The following is a 19,404-nucleotide window of genomic DNA, read 5'->3' on the forward strand; positions in this document are numbered from 1 at the left end:
GACACTGCTGCTTTTGCAACCTTTGAGGAAAATTTGCATGGCAGATTGGTTAACAGGCCTGTTGGAAGCTGTCATGCATCGTGGAGTCAGGGGGAAGTAATTCTTTGGGAGTATGTATGCATTGAGAAGGCAATACTAGCATGAAGGCCTGGGCAAAGCGCTGCATTGCTTCCTTCATGCACAGGCATGTCCTGTAACTGCTGTAGGCTTGTTTCCACAAGTCTCTTGCACAGCTCCTCTCTCAGCATGTAGGAAGCCAGTGCACCACTGCTGCTGGGGTTGCAGGCTGTGAGGTTGCCATGAGGGTTCATTCTAATATTGCAAACAGCCACAAACTGGAGCAAAGTCATCATCTCTGCCCACTGCTTATGGGGGCACACAAGCATTGCTTTGCTGCTCCAAAAAGCTTCCCTTTCCCTTGCTGTGGCACTTACCTGATCTTAGGAATTTTATAGTGCTTCTGCAAGGAAAAACATGATGCCTCATTCTGGTGGCCTTGCATTACAACAAGCAGCTTTGTGGCTAAGGCTGTGAGAACGTGCAGCTCCACTGCAAGCTCTTTTCTCATCAGCAGTGAGGTTGTAACTGGAGCTGCTGATGGGAAAATCTTACCAGGTCATCCATCAGCCTCTCCTAGAAGAGCACCCCAAGCAGAGTGATGTGTTTGCAATGCCAGGAGCACAGTGAGCCTCTGTGTGTGATGGTCAGTGCCTCTGCACTTGTTCACAGCTGATGTGGTGCATTCCTTTAGCTTGCACAGGTAAGCAAGGGCAGAAGAAGGCAGGGCCGGAGTGCAGTGAGAGGTGGACAAGGGCAACCATCACAGCTGCAAAGAGTGACAAAGGCAATGGCACGTGGAAATGAGGCATTTCTCTCCATTGAAAAAGGACAAAGAATGAAAAACCAAACACAGATTGTTTCCCAGCAAACAAAGCTGGAATGGTGGGTTGTGTAACTACCGGTGGTTGTGTAAGCAAGAGTTTGGTTTCTGGAAAATAATAGAGGAAGTAATTGGTAAAAGATGTTTAAAGCTGAGGCCAAATGGGTTGTAGCACTGATGGAGTGACAGAGCGTGAGGTGTGAAAGCATTGCTAAGATCCGCCTGTTGACCAATACAGGCAACAGAGCTCGTGCAGCTGAGTGTTGCATAGCCCTAATTGCGTATCCCTCATTTCTCAACCCGTTATTTACTCTACTCCTGGAAGTGCAAAGTGCAGTAAAACATCCTGAATGCAAAGAAAAGCACATCTTGGCAATGGGTGCAGATGCAGAGCTGGGAGGGTGGCCCATGGATACCCCCATAAATACCCAAATGCTGGGACCACAGAAGACCCCAGAGAGCAGCAGACTGCTTTAAAAATACTTTATTCTTTAGAAAATACAGCATTCAGTACAGTGTGCTCCGCTCCCCCCCAGGCTTCACACCCCCCTCCCTGGGGCACCCCAACATGGTCAAGGCAACATCGGCACATTCACCTGGTGAGCTGGGAAGGGCACGGGAGCAGCCCTGGTGTTACCATTGCCCGGGGGTGTGGGGGAAGCTGGCCTCGCTGGTAGCCAGCAGCAAGGTGCTCTCCTCCCCAAAGCCTCTAAGAGAAGCCAATTCCCACTCGTCCCCTGGGAACAGCCCTTGGTGGTCAGCGATATCCTCTATGCTGTGAGCACAATGGAGCCCCAGCTGGCCTTCCCTGGGGGGCAGCCTTCCTTGTGTCACCATGCAGGTGGTAGCCAGGTGGCCTTCCAGGGGCTCAGGGCTTTATCCCATTTCCCACCCCCTTTTCCTTGCAAAGGGCAATGTCCAGCCACCCCCCTCCTCTCTCACCTGGGTGCCAGCCTGGACCAGAGGTTCATCTCACAGATGACAACACTAAGAATTAATGGAGCAGTCAGGCCAGCCCCAACCCCTGCCTTGCAATCACACTACAAACACTGAGGCACCCCTATGCTGATAAAAGCACAGAGATGGGGATGAAGCTTATAGGGGAGGATGAAATACAATGACAGACAGCACAGGGGACAGGGTTCTGAAATGGGTTCTGGCTCCTGTCTCTAACCCAGCCATAGGGCTGAAAGGCTGTAACAGCTCCCTCCAAGGGAAAAGGCAGACCCTGGTGGGTCAGAAACGGGATCCAAATAATGCCAACAGGCACAGTAACCTTTCTCCAAAGTCAGGTGGAGCTCAGACCTTGCCCTGTGCCAAGACTGGACCGAAGCAGAGCTGGGTGCTTCCCTTCCTCCTCCCATGTCCATGAGAAACTGACTTCAAAGTCCACTGAGCTGCATCCCTGTGCCCCAGTGGCCCTGAGGACCAGGCTCAGACCCAAGGGGCTTCACAGCCAGCCCAGCCCAGAGGCACAGGGACCTAGAGCTGGGTGGGAGCAGCATGGAGTGGCTGCATGGGAAGCCACCAGCAGCATCGGGAACTGGACAGCTGCTGCTTGCATGTCCAGGGCCCCGGCCATGAGGATGCTCTGTATGACAGCTGGGAGTGAGAAGGGAAGGGGAAAGCATCCGTACTCCCCTAAAGGCAAATCCAAATAGAACAAGGGGCCATCTCTCACCAGGGACAAATGCTCCTGCCAGGTGCTGGGGCCGCAGCAGCAAAGTCCCCCCCTGCAGGGCTGGGGCTGGGCTGCAGCCTGGAAAGGCTCGGGCAGCCATAGGACTTGCACAGTGGGGCTCTGCTGAGCAAAGGCTGTAGGAAGAGGGAGGAGGAAAAGAAGCATTTAATGTTATCTGCTATTAAACCAACACCAGGTGCCAGCTCCTTCCTTTGCATAGAGCAGCTCGTAGGTGAATGAGTCCTTCCCTCAGCACAGGTAAACCAAGAGAAAGCTGCAGCTGGGACCGGAGCAGGCTGGGGACACGGTCCTACTGCTCCCATGCTTCCCCAGTTGCCCCCAGGCTCACACAAGGACATGGAGAAAGAAACACAAACGCCCACAGCCTGTCCCCATCCCACCGCTCTGCGTCAGGAGAAACAGCCCGTCCTGATGCTCAAAAAGGAATGAAAAAGGGAAAAGAAGGGGAAGGGAAGATCCCCAGGTCAGCAGAAAGGCCTGGAACGAAGGGTTGGAAGCTGGGAAACGTCAGGGGGATGCTGTCCATTCACCACCCGTCCCTGCCTCCTCTGGATCTAACTGTCCTCGCCGTTCTCTCCTGGCCCTTTGATCAGCCTCTTCTGTCCCCGTTTGCCCACGGGCCCCTTGGGCTTGGCAAAGGCCTGTTTGAAGGCGTGCTGCTTGGGGTGCACCTCGTCATACAGGAACTCTGCCGTCAGCTCAGCGCCGTCATCGATCTCAATCTGCACATGGAAACAGGGGGTGTTACGAGCAGAAAGCTCAGCTCCAGCTTCCACTGAAGTCTAAGAGAGGTGCAGCCAGACTCCACACCTTCCTATCACGCAGCTGAATTGCTTTCACCTGTGCTCCCAGGGCTGAACCGCATCCTTTCCCCAGGTGCTCAATCAGTGGTTCAGGCCAAGACTCAACAGTTCTCATACAGGGTGTCAGCAGCTCTCAGAGAATCGGCTGAGTTGAGGAGGCCTTCATGACCAAGTCCATCCACCAACCTGAGCTACAGAGCGCCATCACCAAGCCCTGTCCCTTACTGTCACATCCATACACCTCATAAATCCCTCCAGGGCTGGGGCAGCCCATCCCAATGCCTGGCTGTCCTCTCATCCCAAAACGCTGCTCCCTCAGTTCTGCCCTGAGGCCATTGGTGGGTTTGGACCAAGGACCCAAAGTGCAGAAGCAAAGGGGTCTCCATATGCCCACCACGTGAAGTGCTGTTGTCACACGACTCAAAAGATTCAGGTCATTTCACACCCAAAGCTCTCAATCAGAGGAACCCATTCTCTCCCACACTCCAGTCAGAACCACGTCACCTCCAGGAGGCAGGGACTCACCTTCTTTGCTATCTCCAGACAGAACTCCTGCTCCACGGTGTCGAGCAACCGGCTCTTGCAGCTGGAGTAGAGCATGCGCTCCTTGATGCTGCATTTATACCCGGGCATGGAGTAGATGAACACTGTGAGAGAGGAACGAGGCTCAGTGCTGCCCAGTTACACGGATGGAGAGCAGCCAGATCCTGGCTTTTGGGGGCTTTTCCAGGCTGAAGAGCCCTGACAAGCTCAGGCGCAGAGGCCATGCCCTCCCACTGCCATACTCTGCACCTCAGCAGCCCCTTGCATAAATCCTCCCCAGTGCTCAGACACTGATTTATGCATTCCCCACATTCTCTGGGCCCCAAAGGCGTCCTGACACCCCTTGCACGGAGCATAGCAAGGAGAATCCCACACCATTGCTAAGGGCACACACCCACTCCCCCCACACCATTGCTAAGGGCAGAGCCGGGGGCTCTGAGCAGCCTCTGCTCACCAACAGACTCCAGGTAGTCTCCCTCATGTGAGTGCTTGTACAGGAAGAAGTGGTAGCGAGCAGAGTCCTGTGGGATCCTCTTGGGCAGGTCAGCGATCTCTGTGGGGCTCGTGTGCACCAGGTCGATGGTCTCCCGCTCCAGATCCAGCTTCTGGTTGACAAAAAGGGACAAAAGAGAGCAAAGTGCCACAGAAAGGGATGCTTGGAGGGGCAGGGGGAGCCCTGCCGGGGACTCACCAGCTGGATGTAGTTGATTTTCTTCTGCTTCAGTGCCTGGATAGCTTGCTGCGCGTCCAGCTGCAGGGGGAAGGCCAAGCCCTGCAGGGTCTGGTGCTTGCTCTCCACGCTGATCTCTGTCTTCACCTGCAAACAGGAATAGCACTGAGTGTCAGGGTGGTCATGGGCCAGGTGCCATCTCCAGCTGCCCCAGGGTGAAGGTGCATCCTCATGCTCGCCTTTGTCAGGGCACAGAGCAGCAGCTGGGGGCATCCGTGCCCTCCTGGGGTCAGGAGCCCTGCTCAGCCCTAACCCAGGAACTTGTGGGTTTGATGTGTGAATGCACGAGTGCTGGCAAAGCTCTCAGGCAGAGGCAACGCTTGGGACACAGCTCACTGGGAACACAGCATTCACATTTAGGATGTGACCAACCTCAGGGCTGTGGTGCTTTCCAGTGTACAGGAATCACCCAGCAGAATCTGTCCCTGCTCGTGCATCCCCCAGACCCCCGGCTCTGTTCTCCTCCCCTGCATAACTGCTGCCAGCAAAGAACATCTCAGCCAACCTCAGCACCACTAAGGCTTCTTATGGGGCTGCAGTGGCACCAGCTGCTCAGAGCTGTGTGCTCATCCCTGGAGGTGCCCCAAGACCATGGAGGAGCCCCAGGCAGCCTGAGCTGGGGGGCAGCCAGCCCATGGCAGGGATGAGGGCTGAGAGGTCCCTTCCAACCCAACCGTGCTATCTACAATTCTCAGCACAAGGCTGTTTGCAGAGAACTCCTAGCTGGGGACAGGGCAGAGCGCTGCAACCAACACTGCTGCCTCTTCACCTCATCCTCCCTCACTGCAATGTACAGAGAGCCTTGAAATCCCAGCATCCAGCTGCACAGGTCCCAGGCCACCTGCAGGTACCCGCTGCCCACACTGGAGCAAAGATTCAGAAACCCACAGCTCGGACAAGCCCCATTTTCACACCACACCCTCCAAAGCAGAGGCTGCGGCCCCACTTTGCACGGCGGAGCAAACAAATCCCTTCTCCACGAGACCAAAGTCAGCGCAAAGAGGAAGAAAGATGGACAGGCTGCATCACACCAGGCACCTCCACCCCAAACAGGGCTGTGCTGTGAGCCTGCAGGAGGGAAAGGAGAGCAGGACGCGCAGCGGCACGGCATACCTGCTCGGGGCTGGGGTACTCTACCAGCGATGGGCAGCAGCAACAGCCCCCCACCATCTGCCATAGAATACAGGGAGACCGAGTCACGCCGATGGCAGAGGAGCTGCCCCTGAGCCCACCCACCTGCCCCAGGCACACAGCAGCGCCAACCCGCACACTGCACACCAAGTGCTGGTTTCGTTTGGGATCAGTTTAGGAGGTTTTGGTGCAAAGATGAGAAAAGCCCTTTAACCCCCCCCCCCTTCTTTTTTTTTTTTTCCCTCCTATGGAGACAACAGAGGAAAATCACACACATGAGCAGCCCACCCATCGTCTACTTGAAGTAGAAAAAACCCCAGGAGTGACCTAAGCCCCATCTCAAGTCCAACACAGACTTCAGACACCAGGTCCCTGGAGGGTGCTGTAGGGAGCCCAGCATGGGATGAGCTCAGCTCCCCTGGGCACAGCAGGAGGCAAAGGGAGCAGAGCATGCAGAACACAGCCAGGGGAGCAGCCTACCAGCTCTGTGCTCGAGTCTTGTGAGCAGGCATCCTGTGGGTGGGGGAGAGGAGACACCGTCAACGGCACCCACACAGGGATGGGATGGGTGTAGGAACAAGGAGGGGGGTGGTACCAGCATGCTGGGAGGGTGCAGGCCTACCATGTCTCTGTTGGAGGCCAGGGAAAGCAGGTCCTGGGTGCAGGCATGGAGAGTGACAAAATGACATGGGAAATGTCAGTGCTGGGGAGGGACAGCCCTGGGACCAGCTGCTGGGACAGCCCAGGAGCTCCAGGGGCATTACCAGCCCTGCCCTGTCTCCTCCTGGCTGCCCAAACCACGTTGGGATGGAGGAGTTACAGCAACAGGGCTGGGGGTAATTCCCCCAGAAAGAGGAAGCCCCTCATAGAGGGATCAACCTAAAGGCTTGGGGGAAAAGTGCCCAAGCTTCCTTCAAAGCTCACAGTATAGGAAGATGAGGAGCTCTGCATTCCCACAGCCAAAGACAGGGCAAGGATACACAGATGCTGAGGGCACTCAGGTTTGCCTTCCTTTCCTCCCCTGCGGAGGTGTGGGATTTACCACTGCCAACACCAGAGCTCCATGTTTCTCCCCTGTAAATGCGCTGAGAACTAAATGATGCTGGGGAGATGGGCAAAGGGCTTCAATGCTGGATGAAGTGGGATGAAGTCAGAAAGCTCCCCAGACCAGAGCTCATCCCAGCACTGCTACCTCTGCCACATACCCTCCCCATGGCATTTCCTACTCCTTTTTAAACCCACTGGGCTCACTTCCAGGCTCTGCACAGGGATTTCCCATTTGGGGATGGATGTTACAACAGCTCAATCTCCATTTAAAAACCCATTTTCTTTTTAAGCCTATAGGTCACCTCCAGCCTCCAGCCCAGCAATGATGGGCATTTTCTGCCTTCAGCTTTGGAAAGCTCCCTCCCTCACTCTCACCCCAGCCACCACGAGGATGGCTCAGCACATCCCCTCTTTCCACGCAGTCCTCCTGCTGCAGGAGCAGCCCACATCTTGCAGCAGAAAGCTCACGGGGCGCCTTGCTTTAAAAAGGGCAATTCTGGAGGGGGACAACCTCGACGTGCAGAGGTGCAGCATGGCTCAACTCTTCCCTGTCCCATTGCAGAAGGCTGGGCTCACTGCCACACAGCTGCCACATCCACCCTCCTGCTTTGCTGCTGCCTTTTGCCTCCCACCGGTGCCTGCTGCCAGCTTAGGAACACCAGCACTTCCACAATGAGAAATGCCATACTCACAAGGGTTAAGGACCGCGCTAAGAGATGCACCACCAGCAGCAATCCCAGGCAAGGGGCAACAGCATGCACTGCAAGGCACTTGGTAGCTTTTAAAGAAACAGTGTCCCTTGTGTCACTTCCCAAATCCTGGTGGATTCACAGAGCCCAGGGTCCTGAACTAACAAAGAGACGGCCGAAGAGCGGAGCTGCTGAGGGCTGCAGGGCTGCCCAGTGGGTCGCAGCCACTCCTCAGTGTCTGTTTTGTCACCCCACATGAAGATGCTGCCAATGTTTCAGCTACAAAGGATACGGAGCTCTCTGACCCCAGCTGCGGTGATGGGGACAGAGGGGGAAGTGCCAGCGTTCTGCAGAGCCAACACAAGCCAGCAGCAAAGCACCAGCACCGCAGACACGACTGCTGCAGCCTCCTGCCCTTGTGCTGCAGCACACCTGGTGTTCTGCAAGGAGACAGCTTACTGTCACTCTGCTTCTGCAGCGATGTGCACGTCCTGGCAAGGACAGAGGTACTGCTGTGCAGGCTGCTGAAAGCTGCTCCCATCGCCCCTCTCTGCTTTGCACTGCTCCAGAAACTCGCTATAATGTCAGCGCCAACAGAGACCCTGCAGCAGCCTGAGCATCCACGTGCTTCACACTAAATTCAGAGGCAAAACAGTGATTTTTCTCTCTTTCTTAATGAGAACGTCCACTCGCTGTGGTTCAGGCTTACACAGGGGACAGCGTAGCTTTAAAATGAAACCCAACCAAACCAAACCCGAGCAGCTCACTCACTCGGGAGCCACCTCTTGCAGTCAGGAGGGTGGGAAGCAGCGCACAGCAGATCACTGGGAACACAAGCAGCGCGAGCAACACTTACCTGGGCCACTTCACCCTGCAAGACACAGCCAAGAAAAAGCACTTAATCCTACAACACCAACCAACCAAGGCCTGGGCGGGACCATAAGAGCCCAAAGTTGCTGCAAGGTAAGCAGCGGAGCACAGAGCCTTGTCTCAAGGCACCATTAGCTCTCTCTTCTCCAAGGTGTCATCTTGGGTTCTCCAGCTTCAATCCTGCCTGTTCCCCACCCCAGGTGGGAGCTGGGATGATTATACTAAGTCCTATTAGAAGACCATCCTTCGGTGGCATGCCCCAGATCCACTCATTATATCTGCCCAGCACCACCCAGTGGTTGTCACCACATGCTCTGCAGTGATACTGCAAGACAAGCAATAAACTCCATAGTTCTCCAGGCCTACAGGGAAAGGAAGGTTCAGGCAGTACTGAGAAATGTGGCTCTTGCCCCTTGCTGTGAAAAAAGGCCAGGAGCTGGTTGGTCCCTTCCCAGATTGCAAGGAAAAGCAAAGGAGAGGAAGAGAAGAACAACAACATCAGTGCACTGGGTTGGCACTGACTCCAGACCAGCCCCTGCCCTGTCCTTGCCACTAAATGGACCAGGCTGCTTGGCTTTATGTCTCCCAAGCTCTATATCCATCTCTAAGCCCCACAGACCCATCACAGGAGGAAGAGAGAAGGTTGCTCTTTCCGTGACGTCCCAGTGAAATCCCCCCTCCTTTAAACACAGCTCCTAGGCAGTCCTCTCATCCCATGGGATCCCCTTCACAGCCTCAGGGTTTCCACAGCATCACACAGAGGTTGGCACAAGTTGGCACAGATGAACATGGGAAGGTACGCAGCTGCCACCAAAATATGAGCTGGAATCCTCCCTGTTTTCCCCTCAAGTTCAACCCCATCTCTGGGTTTCACCCTGCTATCTAAAGATTTGACACCGCTGCCTGCCTTGAGGATCAACCTGCCTGCTAATTGCTAATCAGAGCACGCAAAGCAGACATCCAAGCTCACGTCCCAGTGAGGAAAAGGGTCTGCAAATTCCTCTTTACATCATCAATTTGACCATGAGGTCACGTAAAAGCTTGATTCACCTCAGCAGGTTCAGGAACAAGCTAAAAAACACACATACAAAGGGAGCTTTGTAAGAGTGAACCAACTCTGCACCAAAGCCTGAGGCCCAAACCTCCCTGGGGTTGGATGCCATGGGATGCCCACCTCATTGATGCGGATCTGCTGGAGCTCCTGCTCAGCTGCAGTCAGTGGGGCGGGCGCAGAGCAGGATGAAACGTGCTTCTGGTACCCACTTAGGGACACATCCTCCTGCAGACAGGGGGACAGGAAGGGAAATATTAGGGAGTTACCACCACCGAGCAGTCAGGGCAGGGCTATGACTCCAGCCTGGATCTGAGATCCTGAGCTCTGGCCCTCTCCCTGCTGATGTGAATGACCAGCATGGGTCGTGCTCTTGGGCACCTCCATATAAATACCACACTTGATTTGAGCCCTGCCCATCCAGGCCATCCCACCAGCCGTGCAGCCCCTGGTTGAGGAGCAAAGCTTGGGAGCACAACAGCAAGAAGAAAGGAGACCACAGCCTGACTGCAGCCATAAGGCAGGATGGCAGCAAGTGGAGCCTCGGGTAGGTTGCCAGAGCTCAGGTTTTAACTCAAAAGATTGAATAGAACCCCATGTGAACCATGACTGTACCTTAACTGTTCCAAACATCTCATCCTTTATGTGCCCCCCTCCAAACTCTTTCTTCACCGTTGCTCTGGTTGCGGCGTACAACATCTTCAGCCTGACCTGTGTGAGGAGGGACACAGCAGACATGGTCAGGGGAAGAAGCAGGGGACCTGAGAGTGTCACCTCCATCCCATTGGCACCTGATGGTCATCGCCACCTCCTGCCCTGCAGCTCTGCCTTCCCAAAGCTCAGCCTCTGGGTTACAAGATCAGCCTGCCACCCCCCCCCCCCCACCACGTGCAGCTACAACCACAGCTGGTGCTGTCATTTGAGACTCATCCCTGAGAGCCAGCTTGCTCCAGAAACCCTGCAGCACAACAAGGAATAATGTCACCTCCATGTGCTTGCGAACCACGGGATGCTCTGATTACACAAACAAACACGCCATAAAAACAAAAACAAATAGAACTGAGACAGACTCCAGATTCTCTTTGGGAGCAGAAAGCTCTCTGTAGCTACTGACACTACTATTGGCTGTTAAGCACCTGGAAGCAGCCACTTGGTTTTCACCTGGGTCCTGTTCCTAACCTCAGCAGCTCTCGCTCCAGGAGGCTGCTCTGAGCACAGGGTGCCCTTCACCTTTTAGCACTTCTCTTGCACTGTTCTCCTGCAAAACTCTGTTCAGAAAAGAACTTTTGCAAGCAGTCCCCGGCCCACCTTGACTGACACAGAGGACCAAGCCAACCCTTCACCACTGAGGCTCACAGTCCCTGGGTTATCCTGGAGCCAATGTCACAAGCCACAGAAACATCAACATCAGCCTATGAGCCAGCAGGTGTCGTTGCTGGCCTACAATTACACATCCTGGAGCCACTGAAGGAAGATTTTGGAGACCTGCCCAGCTTGTTCCCAAACAAACACAAGTACTGGGACAGCAGAGCTCACCGGGGAGTTATCAGGGGACCAGGAGATGAAGAGCCACTCGTAGCCCTGGGCATTCTGGCTGTCCAGGCGGTACAGCACATAGCATGGCTGCTGCTCGTCCAGCAAGGGCAGCACAAAGGCATCATAGTCCATGTCCCAGCGCCGGGCCAGCTCCTTGTGTGCTCCCAAAACGAGCTGTTCTGGAAAGAGAAGGAAGAAAAGTGAGGGTTATGCAAAGGCAAAGCTCAGCTCCTCTTATCAGACTCCCTGTATCCTCAGAGATGCAAAAACACTTGCTAGAGGGATAAGCAGCCAGGGGTTTGTGCAATGTCCCCCCGCAGCAGGCCGTGCTGCCAGAGAGCCCTGGCTTCTGCAAAGGATTTATGTAGTTCACACACGTGGTGGCATCTCAAGTGTCCAGAGGGTATTTTTTTCCCCTGCTACGCAAACATCAATGGGGCTGGAAGCAGCAAGCTGGGCAGTGTGGGGCCAGGATTTAAATGCTAACATAGGCATGGTCACAAAGAGAAACATCAGAGAGAGGAACAAAGGGTTTGCCACTCTCCAAAGCCTCCTCAGAAGAGCTCTCACAAGGCAGGGACAGCAGGTCCCAGTGAGGTTTTGCACTCCCTGTGGCTCTGACCCTGGAGTGTGGGACACCCCTACGTCCAAAAAGCTGCTTTCACATCATGTTCCTCCATCCAATTTGCAGGGAGGAAAAGAGGCTTCAAAAAGCTGCAGGACTACAAGCAGCTTGCCTAGAGCTGCTCTGTCAGCCCTGCTGCAGATAGACACCATCCCCAGCCTGTGCTTTCAGAGAAGGAGTGCTGCAAATACTTTGTCTCCCATGAAACATCTGCTTGGAGAAAGAAAGGAAAAAGCAGCATAAAAACCTCAGCGTACACTTAAATAACACAAAGCAGGCAGGCAAGAGGACTCGTCTTTTTGGAAAGCCCCAGAATCTAAGAGATCCCAACAGATTTCCCCTGGCCAAACAGCCAGGCAGCCCCAAGGCATTCCCATCTGCTACATGTCCCAGCACCCCACGCACAGGGCAACCAATGCCAGGTAATTTGTTGCAGGTGAAGCAGCACAAGTCAGCCCACAGCGGTGCCCTCAGCAGCCTGCAGCATCCAGGTGTCCCCCAGGCTGAACTGCCTGCACCAGCATCAGCATTCTTCATAGGACCACCTCCAGCATCACCCTTTTTAGCCTTTGTTTGCTCTGCAGCTTGTTCTGCTTCCTCCCACAGACTCTCTGCAGTTCAATTTGATCCCTTTAGGGCAAATTTTCCTTCCTACTTCCTGCAGTTAAACCAGAAACTGCACCATGGCTGGTATTCCCAGAGCCCAGACCATGGAGGTGACAACATGGAGGCAGGGTAGGATCCAAAGCACAAAGCTCTGCCAAGCAAGAGGACATGATTTCCACTGATAGTAACATATCTCCATTGCTGCTATGGAGCAGCATCTAGAGCCAGCAGTCCTCACAGCCACACTGCAGCCTGGGCTTATCTGACTCATCCCTAACAGAAGGACCAGCTTTTCAAAGGCTAAAGATGACCAGAGACTAAAAATGGTTGTTGGAAGCACAGGTTGGCTGCTGAGCTCCAGGGTAGCTGATGCCACTGCAGTCCCAATGGCAGGACTGTGCCACACTGCTTGTTGAGAAGCAAGTCATTCATATGCAAGTGTACTAAGCTGAGCAGATGGAAAATCTACACCTCAGAGGTTCCTGCTGGGATGCTCAATCAGTGCTTTGCTTCGCTTGCTTATTGGATAAAAAAAGGAGGCCAAAAGCACCTTTTGGTGGCCAAACGTAACTGGGCAACGTGCAGCCCCTTGTGCCATAGCAGAGGAAGGAGCAGGACCTGGAACTGGGGGCACTGGAGAGCTGGTCTGAAGTCAGCAGGATGCAAAGTCATTGCGTGTCCCAGAGCGGCCCCAGCAGAGGCTGTGGGGCTGTTGTTGCCAAGAGTTGCTCAGCAGTTCACCTGAATTTTGGGCTCGGTTTCCACATGGACCCACAGCCCTCTGCTCTATGGTGCCAAGAAACCCTGCTTGGATTTTGTATGTCTCCAGCAATGCAAGTCCTCTTCCAGCACATTTGGCCAGCAAAGAGGATAAGAAAGGGAAAGAAAACTGGAGCTGACACAACAGAAATCAAAGCACTTAAAAACAGGGCTTACCTTCCTCGATGATCACCTTGATGAGCCGAACCGAACCATTTCGGGCTTTGGCAAAGAAGTCCCTTAATTCTGTGGTGGCTGAAAGAACCAGAAACATTGCGATCAGATCGAAAGGCCAAAGCAGGTGCTGCTCACTGATGGGCCGCGTGGGATAAACGATTTGGCAGGGTCTTAATTACAAACAGCCCAGAAAAAAAGAGGGAAAAGAACAAGAATCACTGGTGCCAAAACGTTATAATAATAAAAAGTAATATGAAATCCAAACAGCTGGCCTCGTCGAGGGAAGTAAAGTGCTGCGTCTCCCAGAGGCTTCAGAGTTAAATAGCAGCTGGGAGCACATGTGATCCAGATAACTTGATACTTGGCCTGGGTGAACATAATCACCCAAATTTAGATGATGGCTCGGCCGCTGCGGGCAGAGCTCAAGTGACAAGTTTATTAACTTTGCAGCACAGTCAGGTTTGTGTGCAGGGTGGTTGGGAGATGTCAGGGAAGGTGGGGATGCTGCTGAGCCCCAGCGCTGCAGGTCAGTGAGCTCTAAGTGGAGGCACCAGCTTGAAACCGAGCCCTCTGGATGGGAAAGAACAGTGAGCCATCAGCTGTGGCTGCAGGCAGGTACCCACATGGCAGCTCAACAACACAGCCAATGGATGCAGCCATGCAGCCAATGGGGATCTGCAGGGTCAGAGAGCACCAGGGGTGAGAGCAGGTAAGAGTCACCCAGCACAAGGCTGGGTGGGAGGCAGCACATAAGTGCACAGCCTAGAACAGACCCTTCCACGCTGCTGTGTGTGTTCTGCTCCAGCCTTGCCCTGCGTGTGCCCACCTTAAAGAGGAACCCAGGCAGGGTGCTTAATGCAGGGCATCCCGCTTGGAAGATCCCATCCTGAGACTTGAAGGCTTCAGAGAGCTCCAGCACTTATTAGAAATACAGAAACCAGTGCTGTAAAGATAAGCAACCTGCTGCTCCCTGCAGCAGCCCCAAAGTGCAAAACCCACAGAGAGCTGCTGTTTGTGGGGTCACCAACAGTGCGGCTGCACAGACTGGTTCCTTCCTCCCATGTGATAAATCTGAGCTGCATCTGTTTCGCCATCTCAAGAGGTATCCCCAGCAGAGGTCTGAAGTTCTCCCTAACTTGAAGCCTTCTCAATCAGAGCATAGCTTGGGTTGGAAGAGACCTCAAAGCCCCTCAACCTCAAGCCCTGACATGGGCTGGTTGCTCCCCACCACACCAAGCTGCCCAGGGCCCACCAGCCTGATGCACCTTTTGCACAGAGCAAAGGCACTGATGAGAAACAGCCCTCGGGCTCCGAGCCAAAGCCAGGCATTACATGGGAGCGGGACCATCCTCCCCAAACTCAACCCATGGCCCCAGCAGTACGGAGGCACACAGCTCTCCAGCAGCACTCAGCCCGCTCCCACCGAGGCTGCAGGGTATTTTTAGCCCTTCCCCTGCTGACAGGCTGCTTCCTCCCGGCAGCTGCTGCGGTTGCTGAAGATACGAGAGGTTTCTCCCAAGGCGGAAGAGGAGGAGAAAAAGACATGTTTCTACACCTAACATCAGAGCCAAAGGGTCCCGATGAGCGTTACGCTTTGCCATCATGCTGCCCAAACAGGAGGGAGAGGGAATAACAACGTTGGGCTGGGATATTCCGAGCTTAAAGCTGAAATATGTAGGAAAAAAAACACCAGAAGTCAATAAAAAAAACAACCAACAAAACACTGCAATTCCATTTGCCATTCCCTTCCGTCTCCTGCAGTGCAGAGCCAAGGGAGAGGAACATGCTAGCCGTGAAGGCTTTCAGCATGAGCTCAGCAACTGCTTCATTACAGCATGATTACTGCTTAATTGGCATAGCAGACCCGACGAGACAGTCTGCGTGCCTGAAATATTAACAGAGAGCCCCCAGCCTGCTCCAAAGGAAAAGGAGAGGGATGGAGGAGGGAGCAGCACTGAGGCTGGGGTGACAGGGGCAGCAGGGGCGTCCCCAGGATGCAAAACCGGGGCTGAGAGCCCTGCATGTAACAAACCCAGAGCAGCTGTGTGGCAGTGAGAGCTGCAGAGGGTGGGCTTAGAGCTCAGGGGATGGTCTCACTGCTGGCAGGTCCTGGAGGCAGCATGGCACCATGTTATGCTGTGGTTGCTGGAAGAAGGTGACAGCCGAGGCAAAGGGGCACGGCCAGGGGAAGGCAGCTCAGGTGCATTTTGGTGCCCAAGGGTGCTGGATGGAAGGGCTGTGCACAGCACCCACCCCACAGCAGGAGGTCCCCAGACCCAGTGCGGGTCCGGCTTTAATCCACATCTCCACAGATGATCTAGTCACCACATCAGCACGTCCTGCAGGCGGGAGCTACAGGAGAGGCAAGTGCATGCTGGAGCACAAGGAGAGCTCCCCGTTCTCTCAGCAGGTTGGAGGAACAGGCTGGAAAAAAAAGAAATGGGATGAAACTCACTAGGAAGCAGAACAGCACAGAGGCAGAGCGGCATGCATGGCAACCAGCTCTGCAGAGAGGGTCACACCGGGGACAAGCCAATGCTGGTTAATGGCTTTGTGGCATTGCAAAGTCAGTTGTGAAGGCAGGAGCGGGAGCACGGCTTGCAGCAAGGTTATATGGTGCTGACACGGCTTCGGGACTGGTGTCGTGCAAGGAGAAAGGCACAGGCCATGCGAGACTAAGGGAGCTGGGGCTGCATCCAGAGGGGGAGAGCAGCCCTCGCCTGCTGGGTCTTCCCACTCATCCCCAGCCTGCTGACAGCTCCCGGATCAATAATACATGCCCCCTGAAACAGATGCCTCGCTCAGCGTGCCGCGTCCCCTCGGCCTCCCGGCACGAAACCTGAACCCTCAGCCATCAATCTTTCATCCTCTGGCCACTATCCTCAAGCTGAGGCAAGTGCATGCGGCCAATCCCTCCTGCAGCTTGGCTGGCTGCTTTGGGCACTGGGAAGATTGCATTTCTCACCATGGCCTTGTAGGCAGCCTTTTCTCTGGTGAAAAACCTACAGACAGCATGAGAAAATAGAATGAAAGGGGGGAAAAACAAACAACTGGTGCAAGAGAGGACACAGCCAAAGCATCTTCCAGTTCTCCACGGATCATAGCACGGCCTGGGTTGCAAAGGCCCACAGTGCTCATCCAGCTCCAACCCCCTGCTGTGTGCAGGGTCACCAACCAGCAGCCCAGGCTGCCCAGAGCCACATCCTGCCTGGCCTTGAATGCCTGCAGGGATGGGGCATCCACAGCCTCCTTGGGCAACCTGTTCAGTGTGTCACCACCCTCTGGGGGAAAAACTTCCTCCTAAGATCCATCCTCAACATCCCTGTCTCAGCTTAAAGCCATTCCCCTTGTCCTATCACTATCTACCCTTGTAAACAGCCATTCCCCCTCCTGTTTATACACTCCCTTCAAGTATTGGAAGGCCACAATGAGGTCTCCCTGGAGCCTTCTCTTCTCCAAGCTAAACAAGCCCAGTTCCCTCAACCTTTTGATGCTGGGCTCTATTCTGCAGGAGGATTTCATGTCGCTGAATCTCAGCCCACACTGCACATCCTTGTCTGGGTGCCTCCAGCCACTCATCCCATGAGCCATTTGCTTCCATGTGCCTGCTTGGAAGCCATCTCCCCCCTATCCTGACACCTCCCAGTTCCCAACCAGAATCAGTCTCACTCTGGGTATCAGACCAGCAGTGGTCTCATTGCATTTAGAGGCTTTCAGTGCTCACTTTCCAAGGGACTTCCTCTTCTCCACTACTTTAAGAGGCTTTTCTTATTTGCACATCCTCAAAATTACAGCTCGGGTGCAACTTCTGCAAGGGTCAGAGCCTGCCTCTGTGCATTCTGAGTCATGGGGCTGTTTGCTTTGTGTTTTGCATATGCCCAGGGCACGTCTGCTCTTTGCTGTAAAGCAAGGCCAGGAAGCAGAGCACTGATGCCCAGCCCGGAAGAAGCAATCGTTACCCACAGATGGGGATCAGCTCCTCAAAGCCAGCCCTGCAGCAGCTCACTGCACAGACAACAGCAGTAAGGAGGTTTTCATTTCCCTTCCCTTCTCTCAGCAGAACCCCATCACCACCACTCCTCTCTGTTGCCTACAGCCAAGGAATCACTGAATCTCTATGGCTGGCAAAGACCTCTAAGATCACCAAGTCCCACCCTCCCCCCCTACCTGCTCACATCCCTCAGTGCCACATCCCCATGGGTTTGAAACACCTGCATGGATGCTGACCCCCCCGAGTCCCCCCAGGTAGCCGGTGCCAGTGCCCCACTGCTCTATGGGAGAAGTGCTGGATAGGGACATCTTCCTGCTGGAGCTTCCTCTCATCAAAGAGTCAACCTCAGAGCAGAGCCAGCAGCTCCCACGGGGACGGGCAGGGGGCAGCTCAGCAGCCACAACGCCTCTATCCCCCCCACTTCATTCTTGCCCATGCAAACCACTTCCTAGATGGAAAAAAAACAAACCCTCCAAGACATGTTTTCAACCCAACATTCCTGCCATCCACACAAGCACCACCATCACCTCCCTCTCCCTGGGACCCTTCATCTCCTTCCTCAAACTCAGCTCACACAGTGTGATGCTCCTCCCCCCCCCTGCCCGGCTGCTTCCTGCTGCGCGGGGAAAGGAGGTCACCCGACTTTCCAAGGCACTCGCAGCCAACCTTCCCCTCACTGCTTATATCAAATTCTCCCTTCTGAGCTACCTACCACCGTGAGTCAGGCCGGCAGATGAGGCTGGGGTGGGTTACCCACAACACGTGAAGATGGAAGACGTGGAAAATCCCTCCTGCTTAGCAAACAGCTCAGGCACTCCCGGAGGGGGGAGGAAGCAGCAGCAGCGTTGCTGTGCTCATCTTAGAGTGAATCAGCTCGTTGACAGGGGAAGGAATTATGGTGACCACTGTGCCAGCACAGGGGAGAATGAAGGACCCCTTGATGCACCCAGCCAGCAGTTTCCAAGCAGTTTGGGAGGGGGATGAGATTGCCTTGCTGGGGCTGGCATAGGTCAAGAGCAAGAGCGGTGGTGCAATGCCAATGCCTCTCTTCCTGTTTCAAGCACCAGGACACAGCAAACCCAAGCCACAGCAGTGCACCCTGCCTGCACCAAGAGCTCAGAGTGCTGTGCCCGCTGTTTTGGTTCTGGTTTTGTTGTTGTTGCAACTGGAGGAAAGCACAAAGAGGTCCTGAGCTTTAATGTGGCAGCGTAGGGCTTGGAAGCAATGAATGAGAACCCAAGGGCTGACGGCCACCAGCACTGCCAGGCCAAGCAGGAGCAGCATCTGAGCATCAAACCACATCCCAACCGCTGCTCCAGAAGCACCCAAAAGGAAGGATGCTCCTGGCCATCCTGTAGCCAAGGGAACATCACCACAGTGTGCTGCAAAGGAACAGCGGCCATAAATTCACCCTAAATTCCCCATGCTCCCAGAGAGGCATTAGTCACAAGGAAGGCACAGCAAGCTGGCACAGCCCGCCCAGCATAGCCCAGGGCCGGCATCTTTCCCACCTCTGCTCGCATATCAATTCGGTTCCATCAATTATGCAGTGCCTCCGGTCCTGATTAACGCTGCCCACGGAGGTGTCAGGTGGGAGCGGGGTGAAACGCCATGGAGATGCACACCGTACCCCCCCCCAGACCTTGGGGCTGCCTCTGGGGGTCCCCCCACACATCCTTCCCCCTAAGCCGGCCTTCTTCCAACACGGACATTCCAGAGGCAGCACGACCGGCGTTCTTTCTGCTTACAACGCAGCCCTGCGGCGGGAGGCGGCCGGCAGCACGCACAACAACGCTGGGCTCGCACCGCGCCGCTCCCACCCTTCTCCCAGCTGGGATTCTGGGCTCACGGCGGGGCTGTCCCGGTCTGCCCGGTGCCGGATCTCAGGGGAAGGCCCGCAGGCTGCGCAGACCCCACGGCGTAACGGAGCGATAGAAGGCACCTTAGCATCGCCGAGCCGCGTTCGAGCATCGCGCGGAGACAAAGGATGCGCGAACCCCCCGCAGCAGCGCGCTCGGATCGGCCGCGCTCCCCCCGACCCGCTCCGCCAGCAGCACCCGCGGTGCATCGCCCCGCACAGCCGGGAGCCGCAGCAGGGAACGAGCGGCGGGACCCGACGGCTCCGCCCGGCCCACGCTTACCGTGGATGCCGGTCTGGTGCGTCATGGCTCCTCTCCGCTCCGCAGCGTCCCGGGCAGGAAACGGCTCCGCCGCCCGCACCGACGCTTCCGGAGCCGGCACCGGGCGGGGCCGCCACCCGCACC

The 19,404-nt window shown here is 55.1% G+C and overlaps 1 protein-coding gene across 1 annotated transcript; it reads right to left on the bottom strand.

Moving 5' to 3' along the window:
- Positions 1 to 1,348: 1,348 nt before the first annotated feature.
- TWF2 (twinfilin actin binding protein 2) lies at positions 1,349 to 19,404 on the bottom strand. The gene is made up of 9 exons (XM_072347087.1): positions 19,282 to 19,404; positions 13,150 to 13,227; positions 10,983 to 11,161; positions 10,062 to 10,157; positions 9,570 to 9,674; positions 4,620 to 4,745; positions 4,383 to 4,533; positions 3,911 to 4,032; positions 1,349 to 3,304 (listed from the first exon to the last, which is right to left on the bottom strand). The coding sequence occupies exons 1-9, from the start codon at positions 19,304 to 19,306 to the stop codon at positions 3,137 to 3,139; spliced, it is 1,050 nt and encodes a 349-aa protein (XP_072203188.1). The 5' UTR covers positions 19,307 to 19,404; the 3' UTR covers positions 1,349 to 3,136.

The sequence above is a fragment of the Excalfactoria chinensis genome, chromosome 12 (assembly GCF_039878825.1).
Source record: "Excalfactoria chinensis isolate bCotChi1 chromosome 12, bCotChi1.hap2, whole genome shotgun sequence".
In the NCBI taxonomy this organism is placed as follows: domain Eukaryota; kingdom Metazoa; phylum Chordata; class Aves; order Galliformes; family Phasianidae; genus Excalfactoria; species Excalfactoria chinensis.

What these genes read in the sequence shown, in the direction of transcription:
- TWF2 (XM_072347087.1), bottom strand. Translation starts at nt 19,306, where the DNA reads ATGACGCACCAGACCGGCATCCACG. An exon ending in GCACCAGACCGGCATCCACG is followed by an intron (nt 13,228 to 19,281) that starts GTAAGCGTGGGC and finishes TGGTTCTTTCAG; the next exon opens with CCACCACAGAATTAAGGGAC. An exon ending in AGCAGATCCGCATCAATGAG is followed by an intron (nt 4,746 to 9,569) that starts GTGGGCATCCCA and finishes TCCTGTTTGCAG; the next exon opens with GTGAAGACAGAGATCAGCGT.